Below are 24246 nucleotides of genomic sequence, written 5' to 3' on the forward strand. Positions count from 1 at the left end.
TACTTTATTCATTATTAAATGTTACATTTATTTTTAATAGCAGTATTTATTATATTATGATCATTCTTCATAATAACATGTGGATAAATAATGACAATTTATTTTAAATTATTATTTATGTAATAATATATCATATGAACTGTAACAATTCTAAAATAATAACTAATAATAAAAATAAAATACTACTACTACTAATAATAAAAATAATAAAAGTTTCCACAATTCAAAGCAAACTAAGATTTATGATATTATTAGCTTCTGTTCATTATTGTTCGAATATTACGTTTAACAAGCCGTTAAAGAACATTTCAGCAGTTTAGAGGAGTAGTTTTAGATTGGTAAGTTTAGACGAAAAACTAGTAAACGGAAAAAAAAAAGTCATTCTTGTCAAGTTCATTCAAAGCGACTGATCCAGATGAACACTGACATCACGTCCACAAAGCTCTGAGCACAGAAGAACAAAATGGCTATGACAACAAAAAAAGCGCAAATCCGCGGCTGCTGAACTTTGACCTGAAAACGTCCCGGTTGCGCAAGAGCCGCTGTGGGCGCAACAGAACAGCGCTCACAATAACAGAACACGCTGTGCCAGAGGAGCAGATAGGACTTATCTGAACAGCTCATCTGTTTGTACTGTCTTCTGTAGAAGAGAGCCTTCGCCTCACGCTTTGCGTTCGTGACGCTTTTATGGAGAACAAGGAGGACGGATTTTAATGCGTTGCTACACAAGAACCAAGCTATTTATCTGAAAGTATTAAAATGAATGACAGATTTCTTTTGTTGAAAGAAAAATAAACGTTCCCTGGGTAACAAATGAAGCAAACACTAAACATTTGCTTTTTACTTGAAGCATGTGGAGTTGTTTTTTCTTCATCAAGCTAAGAATGGAAAGCGGCGCTTACAGAAGCACCTGCACAGATTTTATCTTTGCACTCAAGCTCACGTCTACATCCACCGGCTCGATCTTAAAACACTTCCTGCCACTGAACGCCTGCTTACACTCAAAACACTCACTGCATTCATGAATGAATCAAGGGCTCGCGCTTTCGCCACGAGAATTCATTTGCTGGACATTTTTACGGATTCATTTTTACTGATTGTCAACACAAATTATATTTTATGCATTTATGAGGCAATGCAAAACAGAATTTGCAATTGTATTTCCTTGGTTATATTTATAAGGAATTGATTAAATTGTGAAAAGTGGGACAAGACCTGGATAAGAGTTTGCAAAAATTATTAAATTACAATATGGAATTACTTCGCTATTTTCTTTTATTTAGCTATTACTTAATATACTGTGCTGACTGAATAACATCAGCAAAACAATAGATGAAAAAGTAAAATATAAAAAGGTATAATTGCATTAATAAAAATATAAAAAATAATTATCAATATAAAAAATAATTTTATCAATATTATTGCACAGCATAAATAAATGTTAAAATAATACACTACTAAAACATTTAAATATAGTCCACTATATTATTAATCTTTGTAATAAATAACCAATAAAAACTTTATTATTAATAATAACAATAACAATGAATAAATAAACTGATTAATAAACAAAAAAAAGTATATAACAATCTATAAACATAAAATACACAAATACATTCCTAGAATTAGAAAAAATTACAGGCATAAATATTTTTTTTATATAGTTTACTACTGTTTACTACTGTTACTAAAAAACAAATTAAATAGTCCACAATATTGTTAGTCCATGTGATAATTAATCAACCAATTAATCATTTTTTTTAAATAAATAAAATAAGGAAATAAATAAAAGGTAGAATGACGTGCATAATATAATTATGAATATTATGAAGGAAAAAACATACTGCTAAAAATAATTAAAATAAAGAAATGAATAAATAAATGATTTACGTTATTAAAATAAATGTAACCCTGTTTTAGTGTGTGGCATGATTGCATCTCCTGATAACAGTTATGTAGGAAACGTCCTTCTGGAATTAAATGCAAAAGAAAGTCAAAAACCTTCCATCTGGAACACAAACCATTTCCCCTTATTATTAGCTGCGGAGGAGCGAGAAAACATCAACGCCAGGCTACACAAACAAACAAACACGCACAGGTTGTGTTGATTTGGCACGGGCGGAGAGCGCCCGTTTCTCTCGGGATCTGGAATCTTGCTGTAGGGTTATACACCCGCTCACCCAGCGCCTGTCCAAATACAGCAGCATTGCATCACGCTCCAGAAATGGGGTCTCGCTTTGACATTACAGCCGACTACACTTTCACCTCTCACATGACAAGAAAGAGGGTTGAGTCATGTGTGCATGCTTACCAACGTGGAACTTTATTTGGGCCGGACGCTGCTGGTCTTATTGCAGAGGCTGACCTCATCCGTACGAATGCAGTTGTGATTTCACTCGTAAGGTTTGTACAAACTACATACTCGCAAAACCAAACGCTCACTGGGTAATCTGAACATCAGTCTTAAAGCTATAGATCACCCAAAAATGATATCTGAGATGCAGCTAGATGAGTTCCATCATGGGAGAAGATTTGGAGAAATTTAGCATTATTAGCACATGCTCACCATTGAAGTGAATGGGTGCCGTCAAAATGAGAGTCCAAACAGATGATAAAAACATCACAATAATCCACACCACTCCAGTCCATCAGTTAAAGTCTTGTGAAGTGAAAAGCTGTGTGTTTTTATCAGCTGTTTGGACTCTCATTCTGACGGCACCCATTCACTGCAAATGATCCATTGGCGAGCAAGTCATGCGATGATAAATTTCTCCACACCTAACAAAGAAACAAGTTCACCTACATCTTTGGTGAGTAACTTTTCAACAGATTTTAATTTTTGGGTGAAATATTCCTAAAAGGAAACCAGCAAATACACTAGGTTTAGATTTTAGCTGCATGAAATAAGATCTTTTAACTTATTATCGACTGATTCCTGGATGCATTTTAGGCTGAACAGACGCACCGAGCCCGTCCATATCATCCCCCTCCAAAAAAGGTGGAAGTAAACAAGGCACTTGAGCTGAATCAGGTTGAACGGGGTGTGAGGTGAATAGCGAGCAGGCGCTGTACACGTTGAACCGCCAGATGAGATTTGTATTGGCAGACTGTCCTGTAATGTACCAGAGAGGCTTTCTCCAGCCAAACACCAGCAGCTTTGACTTGCAAATCAATCAGACCCATGTTTACTACAGAAACCTTCTCCTGCGTATTTCTCAGACAATGTTCAATATATATATCTGCTCCAAATCTGAAAAAATGGGTGATTTTTAATCTATGGAACCTTCATTTCTACAAAAAAATCTATTGTAGCCAAATAGATACAGACGATTTAAAGTGACAGTTCGCCCAAAAATAAATTCTATCATCGTTTACTCACCCTCAAGTTGTTTCAAACCTGTATGCGTTTCTTATTTTCTGCTGGACACAACAGAAGATATTTTGAAGAATGTTGTAATCAACTGTTGACGGTAGCCATTGACTTCCACTGTATTTTCTTCCATACTATAGAAGTCAATGGCTACCGTCAACTGTGAGGATCTCCTTTTGTGTTCAACAGCATTTCTGCTAAACACAAAATAAGATATTTTGAAGAATGACGCTATCAAACGGTTGACGGTAGCCATTGACTTCCATTGTATTTTCTTCCATACTATAAAAGTCAATAGCTACCGTCAACTGTGAGGATCTCCTTTTGTGTTCAACAGCATTTCTGCTAAACACAAAAATATATATTTTGAAGAACGACGCTATCAAACTGTTGGCGGTAGCCATTGACTTCCACTGCATTTTCTTTTCCACTGACTTTTGGTTCCTTTTAATCAAAAACATAGGCCTACTACTGTCTCCCAAGAAAGTTGAAAAGATGTAGTAAATAAATAAAAACTGAGGACGACCATTACTCTAGAAACTTCAAAAGCAGCGCCGAAAGAAGAACAAGCACAACTTACTTCTTTGGCAATGGTTCTGGTTCCAGCAGCGCTCGCCGAAGTTCCCGTTGATGGTGGTCTGTTTGCAGGTGATGGTGCCCCTGATGGTTCCCGGGCAGATGTCTCCACACTCCCGCTCATCTTTGTTAAACACGATGTAGTTGTCCTCCACAGAGTCGGAGATCTTGGACCAGTCCAGAGTGGACAAATAGCAGAGGTTGGGGTTCTTCTCGATGCGTACGGCTCCTCGCGTGATGTTGGTCAGGCTGTGGAGGCCGATCTCCTTCAGCTGGATCATTTCGAACATGACCAGGGCGTAGTTGAAGAAGAGGTTGTTGCCGCGGATGACGGTGAGGTTCGGGAAGAGCTGACCCAGACTCTCCACGCCGTAGACACGGAAGAGGAGCAGGTAGTCGGTGATCACCACCAGCTTCGGGAAGCTCAAGCCCCGGAAGTCCTCCAGTCTGGGCTTGAACATGAGCAGGATCTTCAGGTGGCCCTCGATCACCGTGCAGTTCTCCAGAACGCGCAGGTGGGTCGCATTGTTGCGGATATCTGTGCTGGGGCAAACTGCAATGACAGACAGAGAGGAAAGCTATTAGGAAAGGAACGGTTACTTTTACACTGGATTACATTTGGAGGAATCAACCGAAAATGAAAACTAGGTCAGTCATCACACACACAATCGTTCCAAACCTCTATGAGCTTCTTTCTTCTGTTAGAGATATTTAGAAGAATGTGTATGAAAAAAAAAAAACTATGGAAGCCATTGGTTACCATCTACTATTTGGTCACCAACATTCTTCAAAATATCTTCTTTTGTCTTCAACAGAAGAAAGAAACTCAAACAGGTTTGGAGTGAAATGTTTAAAAAAATTATGATTAAATATCCATTTTGGGGTGAATTATCCCTTTAGTTAAATTGTTCATGTTTCACAGTAGATCAGTATTAAACCATAATTCAGCAAAACCTAAAAAAAGACTTTCTGAGAAAAAAATAACGTTATAGGGCCCTTATATTGTGAATATTTTTATATATTCCTACTTATGAATTTAGCTGATCAGACGTGTGTTTTGATCGTTAAAATTGCATTAAACCTTTAAAACGGAATTAAATGTTGTTCAATTCAATACATTTCATGATTTCAATTAAATAGACAAGCTTTGTGATGATTAAAATTGAATTAAATGTTTATATTAAAATGTAATTTAAAAGAAATTTAAATGGAAAGTAATACATTTTAGAAAAGATATATACTGATTACATAGGGCCCTAAAAGTCACATTAAAATCTATTTCCGACAAAAACTATGATTTCAAAAGGACCTCTAAAAAAAGAAAGAAAAGAGCGAGAGAAGTTTGAAATATCCAAAATGTCTAGCACAGCTGCCTATGTCTTTTATTCTATTAATATTCACTGAAATTGAAAAATAAAAATGATAAATATTTATTAACAACTTGATATAATCTTCATTATCAAAACCAATGATTATTGTTTCTAAAAATAAAAATGATGCATTCACAAAAAATAATAAATTATAATAAAATGTAAACATTTATAATAAAAACAATTATAATAAAACTGCCATTTTAAAACTGAAAATGCAAAAGCCGCAATTATTTGCACGACAGCTGACCTCCCGCCACAATTTGACGACGGTGACAGCCCTAGTGTAAACATAGAGTGCGTAAAAGCGCACGTGAAGGCCGTCCTAACAGGAGCATGAAAGATTATCAACACTGAATAATGCATAAAGCGTGTCTCCGCGCAGCAGCTTTTCGGAGTTCATTCATAATCCAAACCCGCACACGCTGAGACGAGGCCGAGAGAATTCATTAGCAAAGCGCTTCGCGACAAGAGAGCATCTGCTAATGGATAACATCAAGAAATCCTTTCAGAGCTGCTCCATTGATTCACCATCAAAAGAAATCTCTCAGGCCTTTTTCAAGGGGTGGGGGGTTTCCTCTGGTTTGGCGCTGGAAATCATTACGAAATATTATTCACCGCGGCCTATTCATGCGGAACGCTGAAGTGTACAGAAACACCCATTCGAAGACATTTCCAGACGAGATCATTCAAAACAACGCTGGAACGTGCAATTTAGAGATTAGGACGAGTTCTCAGAGGCGAGATCTCAACTCAAAGGACATCGCAGGAAAACAAAGAGCTTTTCTGTCGACTGTGTTTCTGCAGGAGACAAAGGGAGCATGTGATTTGTGGTGTGAGCAGGTGTCAAAGTCTTTGAGGCTCGGCTGATCTCAACAGACTCGGGTTTTTCTTCCTCGTTTGTGCAGACAGCAGTTATCAGGGTTAATGGTTTTCACACCGCAGGCTGGAATGGCAGTTTTACCTCGTCTTATCACGGTGTGTGTGGATAAAACCCAAGTAAAACCAAAGAGTTGCTGTTGAGAGATTCACAGAACAAAACTCAAGCTCATTGAGATTCAGGTGCTTCCTTCACGTGAAGTATTACTTTTTTGGTGAATTTTACAAAGACCATTTCAAGGTCATACTACACTCAAACAAAACAACAACAAAACTAAACTAAACGCAACAAAACAAAACAGAAAAACACAACAAAAAACACAACAAAACAAAAGATAAAACAAAAGATTAAAAAAAAAAAACGCAAAACAAATAAATCTATTTTGCAGAAAGAAACTTTTGGGGTGATTCTCAGAAAGAACGTTTCAGATCATTTTACACTAACAAACAAAAAGCGAACCCATTTTACATAAACTTCATGTCGAAGAAAAAAAGAATTATGTTTGTAAAAAGTGTTAATTTTCTTTCAATTTAAATTAGTAGCCTATCTATCTATTTAAGGCAGTACAACTAACAATATCACTATCAATTTTTTTTTTTTTTTTTTTTACTTAATATATTTGTTTTTCATTACAGTAATGAGAATAAAAATAGTACACAAAACTCAAACTTTTTTCGGGTATATTTCACAATAAAACATCCAGGTCGTTTCACACATTTTACACACACACACAAAATTACACTTTGCATAAAGAAAAAAAAAACATAATACTAAAAATATATAAAAAGTAAATAAAAATTTTTTTAATTTTAAAAATGTACTGGCTATTTTATATTCCAAAAAAAAAATCATAAATCAATCCTTCAGGTTAAAATTAAAGAGCCAGTAAGATGAAATTCTAAGCGTCCTATCACTGTTTATAAGTCCTGTACAACAGGTTTAAATCCATCCAAGGTTAAAAAACATTGTCATTTTGTCAAAAGATCATTTTTAAATTACCTCAATTCTCAGAGATCCCCAAACAGTTCGCGGGAAGCTGTTCAAAAGATTCAGTTTCCTTAAACCCCACCTTTCGGTAGCATACTGTGTTCTGATTGGTCAACTGACATAGTCAGTTTTGATTGGTTGTTCCGCACACAACTTCATGGTAAACTATGCGTTAGCATCTGTTTGGGGTGAATTATGTCTTATTCCTCTCACCGCGAAGCAAACAGTCAAATAAAAAACTTGAACAGTCTCGCTGCTTTTTCTTCTGTGTGGGTGTATTCAAGCCGCGTGCTTCAGTTTGAATCTGAATAGCGCGTTCAGCGCGGGGGCGTGGCCACATTAGATATGATGAAGGGAGACGTGAAAAACGGACATTGCGTTGTTTTCATATGGATTACTTTATCACAGATTATCTGTTAGCATCACTTGTTACTAGGGCTGCACGATGTGTCCTTTAAGCATCGATATCGCGATGTACGAATCCACGATAGTCACATCGCAGGATGTGCGATGTAGTCTGTCTTAGTTGATCCGTTATTCATTAACTGTACGGGCCAGCTGCTCCCCAGCCCTTGACGAATGTGATTCGCGGATTAATTGCACAGCTAAACCATCATAGAGTGAAAGTTTATCATTGACAGGACTGAAAACCACATGCAAGTTTAACAGGGTAGAGAGAGAGGGAGAGACAGAAAGAGAGTACATTAGAAGTACCATCAATGTTTATAGAAATGTTTATGGATTTATTTTGCATGTAATTTTTTTCCTTTTTTTTCTCTTATGAATATATATATGTATTTTTGTTTTGTTTGTTTCTATTCTGATATGTACAATGCTTCCCCGAGACTTATGGGGAAGTCGTGGCCTAATGGTTAGAGAGTCGGACTCCCAATCGAAGGGTTGTGAGTTCTAGGCAGGAATTGAAAGTGGGAGTAGTGCATGAACAGTTCTCTCTCCACCTTCAATACCACGACTTAGGTGCCCTTGAGCAAGGCATCGAACCCCCAACTGCTCCCCAGGCGCCGCAGCATAAATAGCTGACCACTGCTCCGGGTGTGTGCTCACAGTGTGTGTGTGTGTGTTCACTGCTCTGTGTGTGTGCACTTCAGATGGGTTAAATGCAGAGCACAAATTCTGAGTATGGGTCACCATACTTGGCTGTTTTCACTTCACTTCGGCAATATGTACCTTTGTATGTCATGCCAATAAAGCAATATGAATTGAATTGAGAGAGAGAGAGACAGAGAGAAAGCGAGCCGTTTTCAAACAACACAAGCTCTGTCTTGCTCTCTCTCCCTTGCGCATATTAATCAATTGACAAGATGGTGTCGATGTTTAAATCATTTAAAATGAAATGCTCACCCCATTTGTTTGTAAGAAAAAATATTGCAATATATATCGCAGAAAAATAAAATATCGCAATGTCATTTTTTCCCAATATCGTGCAGCCCTACTTGTTACACTTCATTTTAATGACGTGTTTGTACATGAAGATCAGCGCAGACAGCACACACACTGATAAGACGCTCGGGAGAAAACAAACACATAACTTCATAATCATACTTCATAATCATACTTCGCGTTGTGATTCGGAGATGCTCGTTGGTCTAAACAAAGTTGGTAATGAACCCTCTTTTATGACCAAACGCTTTGAAAATCAAGCCTTGTACTCACCGAGATTAGAAAAGCAGTCATCAGTGAAATGTTGTGAACAGAACAAAAGGGATTTGTTGTACTGCTCTGTTATTGTGGTAAAAATGAATTTTAGCCATTGGTTCTTCTGATCTTCATTCTTTGGCAGTGAAAATAAAACAAACTTGCCTTTACAATTAAAAACACACTGTCTCCTCGACATGATGCTATCACACCAACCAGAGCGTCTGTGTGGGGGGTGGGGCAGGTCAGAGTTCCGTTCCGAGATTATTATGCAAAGTGTTCCTAGTGACGTACATAGAGATGGGCAAAAGATTTGAAATCTATAACGACTCGTTTCAGCGATTCAGAGTCGACTCCTTAACTTTAGAAGCCAATAACTTTATAAATCGTGTACTTTTTGGTTTAATTACTTTGCACATTGTTTACACTGATGGACAGCTACATCATACACTGTAATACAGGTAATTTTTAATTTCACATCTGTGTGGCTCTTTAACATATATTAAAGGCAGTACTAACTAACTAATAGCACCATTATAAGCACCATTATATAAAAGATATATGAATAATATACGGTTTGTTTCAGTAATCAGAATAGTACACAGAGCTCTAAAAGAAGTTTTTAAATAATAATTATTTAAAAATTTGTTTAAAGTTGAAATGACTATATATTGAAGGCAGTATAACTAATAATACAATTACGTATATAAAAAAAAAAAAAACATTATACCATTTGTTTTGCATTACAGTATCTAACAGAACTCTTACAGAACTCAAAAATCCTAAAACCAGTCCTTTAATTCTTTCAAATCTACTTCCTTATTCTTTTCTTTTGATTCCGAGGTATATGACCACCTAGATATGTCCTTCAGGTTCTGTGAGATCATCACTTAAGCAACTGTGCAAACTTGATTTCCCTAAAATAACCGGCTGACGCAGACTACAGAGAAACCTGACTGACACAGAGACCATTGATCTCATAAAGGTCAGAAAAGCAGCACTATCGAGACGAGCTGAAGACCCTTCACCCTCATGACCTGCACACACACACACACACACACACGAGAATCTGTTACATCAGCTCACTAAAGATAATTGAGCAAACATCATAAAACTGCAACATCTCTCCATAGCAACACGCAGCATGCAGCAAACGTCTGCCAGACACAAACGCACTTCAGCCTGTTTACCTCGGAGGAAAAGTCTGGAGGGGAGAATCAAAATATAACCAGAAATCCCAAATAATATCTTTAGAACAATCTGGTGCCAAAATCCAGGACTGCCAGAGAATATTCACACACAAATCCGATGAAATATTACACAAATAGGGTAATTAAAGCCTCAAACTCTTCAAAATGTGTTTTCTATTTTAAGAAATAGTCAACAAGAGGAGGTGGTTTTATTTTCTGAGATTTTTCTGAGATTTACAGCTTTTTGCGAGCCTGTTTCCCAATCTGGGATACAAATATTATTACCATTGATTTTTTTATTTTTTTTTTACATAAAAGATCTAGGTCTACATCCTATTATTGTGTAGGCCTACTAGTTTTAATTAGAAAAAAGGTCATTACAAGTATTCATATTATTCATCTGATGTTATTTTCGAGCAATGAACCTTTAACAGAATTTAATTAAAAAAATAAAATACATGAAGAAAAAAAACCATGATAATGCCATCTAGTGACTTAATTATTTTTTGCTGTGAAATAATAAATACAATAATAAAAAAAGAAAAGAAAAAAAATAGTGTTTAAAATAAAAAAGTTAGTGAGTTTTATTTTCAAAAAATATTTTTAATCACTATCTGATCTAATAACTTTGGTAAAATAATTAAATTGTTAAGCATAAATACTACAGCTGTAATTTGTGTGAAAATGAAAAAATTTTACTAGGGTGTCAAAATTGTAAGAATTTTCTTTGTAATACTTTTGAGAGAGAAAAAAACGCATTAACAGGGTTGCATGCAAAATGTCACATAAAAAAAAAACTTTAATATTTAAAACAACTTTTCATTCCTACAACATACTAAAGTAATTAAATAATTTTTATTGAAATAACTTTTTATTGGAGAAAAAAACATCAAATGCATGTAAACTTTTCATAGTCTTTTTATACATTTAAATTATTGTTTACCTTTTTTTTATGGGAACAAAAGGAATACTTTTCTCAAAAACACTAAAACATCTAAATCATGGCGTTTACAGCATTTTTACAAAAGTTTTACAAAAAAAGGCGCGCAAAACTGTGGTTCATTGAAATAAATTTGAATATTTAGACAACAAAATATGACTGAAAAAAAAAAACTGATAAAAATTAACAAAATGATAGCCATATTGTAAAAAAAAAAAATTAATGAATTATATCCCCCGTTTATGAATTAATTCCCATTATGCTCTATTAATCTCCATTGTTGCGCAGCACTCAGATCTGAATGAGGACAAGGTTACATTTTATTGTGTTGGTCAACATTCCCAAGGTCGGCTGTAAACAGATACAGCACTTGTTTGTGTGATCGTATGAGACCTCACGCGCCCGTCTGTTCACACGCTCCACAAACTTCCTCTTTCCCTCTCCATCAAACCTGCTCTTCCCCCGTACACCGTTCGGGGCGCGTCCTGCATCGGCTCGACTGAAAGCAGACACCCAGCCGTCATTTAGGAGCCTGATTTATAGGGTGTCTCTACGGTGACGTCAGGTTTTAGGTTGCTGCCTGTTTACACCGCGCTCTGGGAATGAACACGGGGGGCTTTTGAGCTGCTGAAAAAAAGCTGGTCGATTGATGCTGACGAAATAAAGATGAACTCCTCATAAGTGCTGAAAAAGACAGAGAGTACCGAAACTGTACGGGAAATATCAGATCTGCGGTATGTACTGATCAACAAGTTCAATATTACACAAAGAGCTGCAGAGTCGAGGAAAACAAGCAAGAACTAGTGCATGAAGATCTAGAAAGATCTAGAGATAAACAACTGGCAGCGTGTCTGAAACTCGACGATGCGCTTATCATGCAAACCATCAACCAGAGCGCAGACGAGTGTCAAAGTAACAGCTCTGCATTCAAACGCACACCGACTGTCGTGCAAAACAACGAAACAGCACCTGACCACAGCCGAGAGGGTCAACCGTCGCTACCAACTGCGGAAAATAGACCACGGCACATTTTTAAATAAAGTCTGAGAGGCTGTGTGCTGCTGAGGTGGAATAGATTCACAAAACAGCAGAAACAAACGCCTTATTATTCTTAGAAAATTGTGACTGCATTAAATAAATATTAAGGACATAGACTGTCATAAAAAATGTCCACTAGTCCGTGTGCTAAAATTTTCTTAAAATAAAATAAAATAAAAATTTGTAAAAAACAAAAAAAAAATCCTGAATCTACACTAGAATACAAAATAATACTAACATACAAATGACGACAAATTATTTTAGTTTTACATATATACTATATTTAGTTATAATTTAAAATCCGTTCCACTAAACTACTTTAATCAGTATTATTTCTATGCATTTATTTATTGTTATTTAGATTTTGCTGAATGCATTGTTTAATTGAAACATTTAATGCATTTATTTTGTTCTTAAAATAAAGAAAAAAACTAAAAACAAATGAACCGAGCTAAATAAATACATACATAAATAAATACATTACAAGATAAATACTTAAATTTTTTTACAGTCAACACTGTGTAAACGTTTAGAAAATAAGTATATTTTCTTTACTTTCTCAAATATAATATAACTAATAATTAGCAACAAACAGAATTTTTTTAACATAAAAAACATACATGAAAAAGTAAGTAAACCCAAGTAAAAATAACGAAACAAAAGAAAACCCTAACGAGAAAACATTAGAAGACTGAACTTAATATCAATGATAGAATAAAAAACTTAGGAAAGAATGAGTGGAATTAAAAAGGTATTTTAGTTAAAAGACAAAAAAAGTTAAAATATATAATCCAAACAAAAACAAATGAATTAGAAAAGCAATAATAAACATGTATAACAATGACATCAACATTGTTCTGATAGAAGATACAGATTCTAGAATGTTTCTTGAAATAAAATAATTAATATTTTCATCTAGTTGTCAAGCAAGCATTTCTTGCTTTCATTTAGCTTAATTTGATATGTACTAAAATAACTAGCACTAAAACTCAAAATATATAAAAACTACAGACATTAAAAATATAAAAATGACAAAAATAACTAAACTGATAAATTTAAACAGAAAACACAATTCAAAACTGTCCTAAAACAACACTGGCCAATCGGCATCCAGGACGGTTTCTAACCACACATCTGATTCATTCTGCGAAGCTTCTTTGGGTAAAATCCAAAAGGTCATCTTTCCAAAAGCTCTCAAAAGATCTGGGCCAGCAGCTTGTGAGACACCAGAGCAGGGCCGTTAGTGAGTTTACACAAGAGCCCAGGGCCACACCAGAGAGACGAGGGGCCCGCCGAAGGTGCGCTGCAGATTAAAACCATTTCTCTTCCCCATCGGCACACATCGGCCGGATAAAAGAGGGACACTTAAGCTGTAACATGAGCCCTGCTATCCATGACGTAAGGCGAGCGGGACGGTTAGCGATCACACGCATGAATGGATGTGCCAATAGCCTCTTCGGTGAACACAAACACACGCGGACAATGCCGCTGGAAATGTGACTTCCATAACAGGCCTGGAAATGAAGCTCGAGGGAGGAATCCTCAGCCTTCAACTGCCACTCCAGGATCCGGTTTCACACTCAAACCTTCGCGCTTCGGACTTATTCCACAAGAAAACGCATTAGCTGTGTGACGATCACAATAAACAAGATGTCAGGAACGACTATGGAGGCTACGATATCCTACTGTTTACATGATGAGATGCTTCCTTATTTTTAGCCTCACATTCCCAATGGAGAATTAAATACGCCGCTAGCAATAGTAACTAGCGCTAGGAAATGAGAGCATGATGGTTCTTACGCCAGATGTCAGGAAGATCAGGCCACTCGGAGAAGCCTTCGGAGATGCAGCTTAACTTCACTTGCCTTGGTTTCCACAAATTCAAATTCAAGTTTATGATGTAATGAAGTCTACCACTGCTGATTTTACTGTTTAAATGGAGTCTTAGGAAGAATATGTCAACAATATTAAAAAAAAAAAAAAAAAAAACAATAGTTTAATTCTCAGTACTGTAATGAAGTAATCAAATTTACCCTGTCTGGACAAGGTACATTTCGTAAAAAAATAAATGCATAAATTTAACGCGACCACAAATCTTATAACAAATACTACTATGACGTGTACTAATTTCAGTTGACGACTAATAAAGAAAAAAAGAAAAGAAAATCTGTATTATTTTTTATATATATATATATATATATATATATATATATATATATATATATATATATATATATATATATATATATATATATATAGATTTTTCAGTAAAGCCGCGTTCAGACTGCACGATTTTAGCCCAGTTTTTGGCTCGCCGACAGGTTTTGAGAAATTGCCGACAAAATGGCCTAAATCACATGTAAATCTGAGCTCATTCACGCGGGTGACAATCACGCAGTGTGAATGAGCAAAGACGCGATATGAGAGAATCGCCGACGAGTCGCCGATGCCCGTGAGATATTTGGCATGCTAAATATCTGGACCTGTTGCCGATTCAAAATCATGCTGTCTGAAAAGTGTTCTGACTGAAAATTACATCGGCAATGACCGACAGCCAATGAGAGAGCAAGATACAGAGCAGCGGGGAGTTCGGGGAGGAGTTAAAACCACAATATCAGCAAGTACGGCTTCATTTCAGAAAAAGGCTTTCTTCTCCGTCTATTTGGACCCATGAAATGGAAAATAAATGAGTATAAATTTAGCAGGAGCACCCGTGTCTGTTTGACGTTTCATCTGAGCTATCCCAGTCTCACGTGAAAACTCCGGTCTTGCACGTGTGTTATCACGTTGTTTCCTTGTCACATCTCACTTGTGTTTAGTTGTGAAACATAGTTTGCGTGCCAGACAGAGTTGTCGGTGATTCCTCCTATTGTAAAGTCATGCAGTGTGAAACCTTCTGTCGCCGATCCATCGTGAAGTGTGAACACAGCAGTGACTGAATGCTGGCCAAGATAGTCATGCAGTGTGAAAAGAACAGTGACCCGACTACTTTGAAAATCGTGCAGTCTGAACTCGGCTTAAGCTGAACTATAAAGTAGTCTAACTTTAAGAAAAAAAAATTGAAATGGGGATAAAATGTGCTAAATTGTCATGAAAATATAAATGTACAAACAAAAGATATCGTAACAGTTCTAAAACGGTCTTACAAAATAAAACCTATTTATTTTTAAATGTAAAAAAAAATTATAATAATTAAAAAAAAATTAGTCAAGCTATATCGTCACAAAATATCACATGTATAAAAATTTAAAATGGTCCTAGAATAGGCCTTATATTCTTGCTAAATAGAACTGATTAGTTTTTAAAATCCCCAAAAATGGATAAAATTTATTAAATTGTCAAAAATATCACAAATGCAATGCAATATTATATAAAAAGGTCCTAAAATAGGCTTAATTTTTTTGCAAAATATTTATATATATATATATATATATATATATTCTCAATGCAATCTGAATAAGATACATTTTTGCAATTAATATTGGCAAAAATAGTATTACAAATACCAATATGATGTATACTAACTGTTGACTAGAAAAATTCTTATTTTAAAGTTTATACTAAAGGTTTATCTAAACTTTACCCACAGTATAACCTTGTATTAATGAAAATTTAGCATGAAAATGATAAATTGGAAGTAAAATGTAAAACATTTACCTTAAACATTAATCTTACTTGTTAAATGTTAGCCTTATTTATTTCTAAATATGATGTATTATTTGTATTAGATGTATACCGTATTATTTGTATTAGATATAGATGTATACCGACTGACAGTCTTCAGAAAATGTATACATAAAATGAAGCAACAGCTTTAAAAGACATGCTGAGGTTCTGCCTCCCACAATGCAATGAGTCTATTTCCAAACATCTCCTTTAGTTTACATAAGCTATTACAGAGAAAGGTCTGTTTGCTTTGTGCAAAACTCTGACAGACTGAAACGCTGTCAAGTCATCCTTTAGTAGAATCACTGAAATATCATTCGAAACCATACAAAAACCAATCACCGTTCCCCACAAAAGATCCAAAAAAACTTAGAGAACTGCAAAAAGACGTCCTCAAGCATTAGCTCGAGAACATCCTCATTTTCTGCATCATGCAAACGTGTCGTCAGCAGGAGCCAGGGAATGAACGGCTTTTTATTTAGGCTAGCTTTTGACCAGCAGAAAATGCTTTTAGCCTAAACACAGGAAAAAAACAGTCTAGGTCTAAAAAGGCTGAAGGATTCATCCGTCAGAAGGCCGGGTCGCTACAAACAAGACATGAATTCTGTCCAAAACACGTTGCTTTTTGAGCAAACAAATGCATGGCGAAACAAGGAGCGCATCAAATCTGGATAGCTGTGGGGTAATTACGCTCTCTCTGAAAGGCTTCTGCCCCCATTAACACTGAAGAGATGCTAGAACACATTTCCTGGTGCTTCTAAAAGCAGCGGCGAGGCCCGCGGGTCATCGGGGACGGTATGAGGTACGTTCCTCATAGCACGCCACTCCAAAACCAGATGGGAGCTGGCATCCTGACTATTTGGCTATTTCTCTCAAAGCCACAGCCTAGCCAGAGCAGGCAGCCACGTTTCTCACACGCCTGGAAGAGCTAGGCTTTCTCTAATAACCAACAACAAGGACTCAGTTCATTAGCCAGCTCTAGATCGCAACTTTTTTACTTTTAACTGAAAATTTGACAGTTGGGACAAAAATTTGACACGCAAAACTAATATTCAAACTCTGTGAAACAAAGTTTAAGAATCTGAAACAAACGTGACTCATTTGAGAACGTCAGATTGCTTGAAATTGATCAAAAAATATACATATTTGTGTATTTTTACATAACATGCTGCCGACGTGCTAAAATCACTCCAAAACGTTTTTGCCTCTAACAATACATTTTTATTAAAGTTACAGTCAGATGCCAAAGATTTAGACCGATCTGTAAAGTTAAGATGGTGTAGTAAAAAAAAGAAAAAAAAAAGGTAATTGTTTAGCTAACATGCAGAAAATCTGGATGGAATCACAAAATCAATTCATAAAAATGGAATTTACTGTAGAACACGAAATGTTCCAGAATGTGATTGTATACTCACCACTGTATAATATATTTGTATTAAAACATAAATCCAGAACAATTAAAGCAGATAATAATAGCATTAATAATAATAATAATAATAACAACAATAAAAATAATACTAAATATAATAGTAAAAAAATAAAGTTGTATTAAATTGTTTAGATATTGTTGATTATTAAAATATAATTATACCATTAAATAAAAATCAAGAATTTATTTTATTTTATTGAGAAATAAATTAAACTTGGGCAAATTTTTTGGTCAACTTTCAATAAATAATTGTTAAATTGTGTAGGTCTCATGGATTTTATTAATACGACATGCTTTTTGTTACAACTTTTTTTTTAATCATTAAAATAAATTACAGAAAAATGAAAAGGCAAACCCCAAATTATTATTTTTGTTTTTTTGAAAAGTATTGTACAAATGTATAAATTATTCAACTAACAAAGTTCTATTAATTGGATCTTTGGGATTATAAATATTTAACTATACCACTTAATTAAACCAACCCAGAATTGTGGGAAAAAAACTGATCCCACAGGGCGCTAAAAATGTCATTTTTGTTCAACTTTTCAGGAATGGTCCTTAAATCATAAGGGGTCCTAGTGGTTTTAATTACTCAGACATGCTTTTTGATTACTAAAATGTTATTCAACCATTAAGACGGGATCCAAAACAAAAAAAAAAAAAAAAAAGAGGAGTTTGGTAAATAGTAAACACATTTTATAGAGCCTGGGTAACTGCATAACATCCTAAAATATGTCTGGGGAATGTTGTTGTTGTTAGCACGCTAAACGTTGCGTCTCTTAATTCAAACCTTTGGTAGCAGATCCATCGCTTTCAACAAATTTTCAAGGCAATTACTGTCAGACTTTAGAAATATTTCAGCGATTCATCAGCAGTAATGGCTTCGCTCATTGCAGCACATCAAACCATGCGTATTGTATTGATTAAACACGTTATGCTGTGTTTGAACACACAAACGTGCTTTGCGTCGACGCTTCATAAGAAACACATTTCTACAAGCTGCAGCACATTTTATAGCGCTGCACATGAACCTCTTACGAGGACAAATGCAATTCACGCTACTCAGCGTAGTTTGTGTAGTGGGGCAAGAAAGAATAAAGGATTATTGCGATGTTTTGCTATGTCTAGCGCTAAGCTCCTGTGCGAAACACGCGATCCTATCAGCATTTGCTGCAAACGTGGTAGCAACACAGCATCTTAAAAGCAGCTGTGAAGAGCCGGAGAGACAAAAGGCGATATTGATGAGTTCCTGCCGGGCGCAGTGTGTTTGGGTGAGAGCGTGCCAGATGAATATGGCCATTGCAGTGGCGCCCCTCCCTCGCAGCCGGCGCTGGAATCAGTCCACACAGTCACCGCAGGGAGAGGAGCGGCCCGCCGGCTGCAGGGAAGCACAGGTCACTTTAATGGGCTGTTTGTCTGTTCTGGAGACCACCGGCTCAGACTGACTGCTGCCGGGTAAGACCACGTCTACCCGTGAACCCACACGCTCTGTCAGACTCTGTGGCTCATCGCCGAGCAGCTTCGGGAGGCGTGTGTTTATCAGGGGCGAGAGACGACTCCAGTGAACCCGGAGTCGAACAAAATCGAACAAAACTGACTTCAGGGTTTAAAGAGTAAAGAATTCAATAAAACCAATCTGGACAGAATAGACAAGTACAGCAGAGCCAAACTGAACAGAAAAGAAGCAAACAGGGAAAAAAAAAAGCAAAACCAAACCCAAGAGAATCAAAGAACATGAGACATAAACAAACAACGCCAAAAGGAAACAAACAGAATAAAAATGAAAGGAATGAAGAAGAAGAAAAAAAAAATCAGAGGAGAACCAGAAAGAACAGAATCAAACAGACAAACAGAACTGGAATTAACCAAGTAGAAATCAAATCAAAAACGCAATTAAATAAATAAACAGACCCAACTGAATAGAATCAGGCAGAACCAAATCATATCTGGATATTATATATATTAAAAAACTGATTTATAATCAAACAGAAGTGAATCCAAAAGAAACTGAATCAAACAGAAACAAATAGAATAAAATAAAAGAAAAGAAATAGAATCCAACAGGCACAAACAGAACTGGAAAGAACAAGATAAAAATCAAATCCAAAATACACCGAACTAAATGAATAAAATAAGGAAGAATTTAATAGAACCAAATATCAAAATACTTGGATTTTTTTTTAAAAGAAACTAACAGAAATTACTTGGGCAAACTAAATAATAAAAATAAATGTAAAAAAAAAAAAAAAAAAACAGAAAAGAAGAAAAAAACTGAAAAGATATAGAAACAAAAATAAAATCAAAATAATCAAAATAAAAAAAGACAGAACAGAATACAAAAGACACAAACAGGACTGGAATTACCCAAATAGAACTAAACCAAACAGAACAATATCAAACAAACACCTAAAGACCTGCCTCGCACCAAATGGAAATCAGACAAAAAACAAAGAGAACCAAATGAATAGAATCAAGAACAGCCAAACCGAACTGCAAAGTATTTGGAATTATCTTCAAGGAAACAGAACCGGACAGAACAGAATCCAAAAGAAACCGAATCAATTAGAGACAAACAGAATTTCATTGAATGGAATCAAACCATCAAAACCGAAGGAACCAAATAGATTGAACACAACAGAATGAATCTTAAACTTATAGAGCCAACCAAAATAAATGAAATAAAAAATAAAAAAAATCAATCAATAAATATTTTATAAAATTAAAATTAATTTTAAAAAAAAAATCACCTTCAAAAAAACCAAAACAGAAGCTCATCTCCAAGTGTAGATTTCAAATATGATTTATTTTGCGGCATTATCCTTCAGCACCAACCTCTCCTCTGCACTATTAGGATATTTCATAGCATGAAGGAGCCCCTTCATAAACAACATTCAACATTCAAGCATTTGTGAATATTAGAGCATGTACCTGCAGCATTACACGGCAATGAAATATCAATTCATTACACTCATCTAGCAGCTCAACTAATATTTCCACTATTTGTTTTTCCGTTAGACTGCCCTGGACACCAAACAGTTTTCGATTTTCAAACACACGTGAGCATGTTGGTTTTTCCGTTCTGGATATCCTTAACCCAAGGCGGGACACGTACAGAACCTACAAACCTCAATGGACCTAACAGATCCCAAACCCAAGTCTGAATGGACCAAATGGTGCATATTTGGATTTATTTACCGACAAAGAAGCATTTGCTTCACAATAAACGCCCAGTTTATAGAACATCTCTGCAATGGATGGCAGATTCGTATGTGACGCCACCTTCTAAGCGTCCCGCCGTCTACACGGTCTCTCATGGGTAGTTAGGCACTTGACGGACAGCTCAAAGTTTGCTGCTTTTAAACGTGTAACATGGCAAGCAAAAAGGGAGAAAGAGACTAAGCAAAGCAAATAAATAAAGCTGTGCCGACTGTGCTTTACTTTATTAACAATAGATACTCTGTTTCCTTCGCCACTCTAGTAAACCACGGTTAATTTCTCGCCCTGGTTGGCTGCCAAGTGCAGTATGAGCCGTCGCCTCGGCGCTTGGCTCGCTGCAGAGTCTGGACACATTTCTGAAGTTTTCCTCTCACGGTTGAAGCTTCTGACACAATGAAAGCCTAAAACATTGGGAGAAAGATTGCGTCACGAAACGGCTCTGTCTAAAATGATGCATTATGGCCGCGAACAGGTGATGAAAGGCTGAATATAAAGATATAAACATTACGAGAATTAACTAACAAAACAGTTAAGCCATGGCGACCAAATATCACGTTCATCGCGTCTGGCTGGATCAACAAATTAAGTTGTATTTGAGATGTCTTTGTTACAAAAAAAGATTTTTTTTTAATGAGCTCATATTTCTGTCCAAACCTGCGCAGTGTATATATATTTAAAAAAAGTTTTCGAAGTTGGATTAAAATGATTATGAGAATATGATTTCAGTTTTTCTACGGCAAAATTTCATTTAAAGTACTTGCTGTTTCTTTGTAATTAATTTGTTAATTTTACGTGCAATTTTAAGTTTAATTGCAGCAATAATTTTATCTATCTATCAATTCAAAACAAAGTTCGAAAAATTTTTACTTTTTTAATTCGCTAAATATTATAATTTAATTAATTACTATCGCTTGTAAAGATTACTTTTAAGTGAGAATTTGATTCATTTGAATTGTTCTGTTATCATGGTTTCCGTAGAAAAATTAAGTAGCACAACTGTTTTCAAAATTGATAATAATAAATGTTTCTGAAGCAGCAAATTATCATATTAGAATGATTTTTGAAGGATCATGTGGCACTGAAGGCTAGATTTATGATGCTGAAAATTCAGCTTTGCATCACAGAAATAAAGTTACATTTTAAAATGCATTCAAACAGAATCATTATTTTCACTTATACTCATATTTCACAATGTATTTTTGATCAAATCAAGCCTTGGGACATCTTTCAGAAACTTTAATCGTTTCAAATTTTGACTGTTAGTTTCTCATTTTGTGTTGACTTTGAAACCGTAGTCTCAGTACAATCAAAAAGCTACATGAAGAGAAACCAAGTTTACCGACCAAACATTATTTATGCATAACTGGACTGGTGGAAAACAAGCAGGCGTTGTAGGTGAATGAGTTTGTGTTCACACTTACAAAGCGTCCAGGGCCGGATTATTGTAGCCGCTCATTGTTTGTACGTGTTATCCAGGCAGGGACGGCTGCAAATACGTGTTGTATGAGGGGAAAAACAAAACGGTGAATGACAGTGAACTCTCTCACCTCCCTTTAAATGAGAAAAACTCTGGGACGACGTGCTGCCTGACAGCAGCGCTCGGGCACCAGGCCATAAACTCACAGAGACGGCCTCGGGTGGGGAACGCGGCCCAGTGACGGGAATGTTCACTTCTGTAACGTGGTCTATGGAATTAGAGGCAGAACAGAACTAAATATAAAGCAAATAACCTCTGATTTCTCATTTCCCGCCTCTACGAGAAGAATTAAACAGGTGGAGCGATCCAGTATAAAGACTCTAGACTCACTCCAGTTAGAGAGCAAAGACAGACACTTCCACATAAGATTGCGAGAGCAACTCAAACTTGGACGGCGTCCCGCTAGAGCGTGATCTAATTCTTCATCTGCAGCGGTGTCTCCTAATGCGGTCAGGCTCAAGGCAATGAGATTTCAAGCTGAGAACAGAGCAGAGCGTAATACGACAGTTCATTTCAGGTCAAATTACTGGACGGGATTGGACTGGGACTCTTCTGAAGACTTTAGACGTTCAAAGTCTAAATCAAACCAAACACTCTCCATTAGTTTTCACTCTTAAACTGCTTGCTAAAAGCCTCCAAAACCCAAAGGCATGATTAAACGGCTGCAACCTTTTCCATAACATTCAACATTTCAGTGTCAAGACTCAAAAGATAGGAGGAAAAACTTTAGCGGAGACAAAAATGTGCATCTAATGAATAATATACAAGTCCAAAAGATTAGGAAAGTAAATGCAGTTAATTCTGAATTCATGAAGACTTAAATGCAGTTATGCCTATAATTTCATAAAGCCTGTATTTATCAAGCACACACACTTTTAAAGCAAACTATAGTACTTCCTCCTAATGCCTGCTAACTTTTGTTTTGCTGCACGTACAATTGATGCAATTAAGTTACAATTTTAGCAACTTCTAAATCTAAATTGAGAAATTTCAACATTTATACACCTTTTTCCTCTCACACTTTTAAAAATAACATCAAATTGAGGGTTTTCTCAAGACTGGTTGGCAAAAAAACTAAAAACAAACAACTGCTTCTGACAGTCCATAATCCATAATAACACTTATTCCAGTGAAAAAGTGCATCCTCTGTTGTCCTTTCAGATCAAAATCTACTTTGTAAACAGTGTTTGAGCTGAGCATATTTCTCTCCTGATTCAGACAAGAGAACTTTTTTCACATGACAAGATTGTAATTGATGGACTGAAGTCATATGGTTTACTTGTGGATTATTATCATGTTTTTATCAGCTGTTTGGACTCTCATTCTGACGGCACCCATTCACCTCAATGGATCTATTGGTGAGCAAGTGATGTAACGCTACATTTCCCGAAATCTGTTTCCATTAAGAAACAAACTCATCTACATCTTGAATAGCCTGAGGGTGAGTCAATTTTAGGCAAATGTTTGTTTTGGTGAACTGTTCCCCTAAAAGCTCCTTTTCATTCATTACTTCACAGTGTTTTCCTCCTGAGCTAACTGATAGTATTTACTTGCAGTGAGCAAGGCGAGAAAATCCTAATTTCATTTACCCGCAAAGTAAAACAAATTAATGTCACCCCTTAACCTTGTTGAAAGGTTTATTGGCAGAATAAAGATGAGTATCGCTCACATTTACGGCTGTGTAATTGAGGGAACAGCCGCGTGTTTCACCGCACACATCGAGATATGCCGCTCAGTGCAGAAAAAAGGAGCCTGTCTTCACCTATTAAATTATTTTATATAATACTTCCTCTAAAAACAGCACTAACCGCTGAAGAAAAACAAAGGCTCCTGTAGCTCAGCTTTCAAAATACATCATTTAGCTTTGATATTTAAGCCATTTTTATTTCAGTTATTTATGAATGTTTAAAAGGCGACATTTGGTTAACATTGACTTTCATTTCTTAAAGGAACAGTTCACCCAAAATGACATTTTTCTGAAAATGTTCTCACGTAGATGAGTTGGATCCAATGGATCACCAATGGATCCTCTGCAGTGAATTGCAGCATTGTGGGCATTTTTGGGAAGTATTATTGATAGATGACTAATGCCAACAAATGGAGCTTTATTGTAAAAAGTGTTACCAAATGGTTTATTCCAGTTTCTATTAAATGCAACAATGGAATGCTGCCGCAAAAAAAAAAGCAAAAGGCTTCAAAACAAACCACAGAACTTCAAGTTTGATTTCTCCCTTGGGATCCGATTAAAAATTAAGGTCAAAAGAACCCGATTTCAGCAATATGACAGCTCTCAAAATACATGTTAAGCCATCAGGTAGCGTAACAGAGCTGCCAAAATTCTCTAAAGCCCACGAATGCTGGAGACAAGCTGTCTTTCCACCCTCTCGTATGTGCTGAAAGGGCCCCAACTCAACGCTTGCTGATCCCCGCATTACTAGCATGGTTTGACAG

General features: G+C 36.0%; 1 protein-coding gene across 1 annotated transcript in view; it reads right to left on the bottom strand.

Annotated features, from left to right (window-relative positions):
• Positions 1–24246, bottom strand: part of LOC127987380 (insulin receptor) — a 73329-nt gene that overhangs the window by 43020 nt on the left and 6063 nt on the right. Inside the window, exon 2 of the mRNA XM_052589667.1 lies at positions 3951–4499. Within this exon, the coding sequence (XP_052445627.1) occupies positions 3951–4499 (549 nt within the window). The remainder of the gene's footprint in view (positions 1–3950; positions 4500–24246) is intronic.

The sequence above is a fragment of the Carassius gibelio genome, chromosome B22, assembly GCF_023724105.1.
Source record: "Carassius gibelio isolate Cgi1373 ecotype wild population from Czech Republic chromosome B22, carGib1.2-hapl.c, whole genome shotgun sequence".
Classification (NCBI taxonomy): Eukaryota; Metazoa; Chordata; class Actinopteri; order Cypriniformes; family Cyprinidae; genus Carassius; species Carassius gibelio.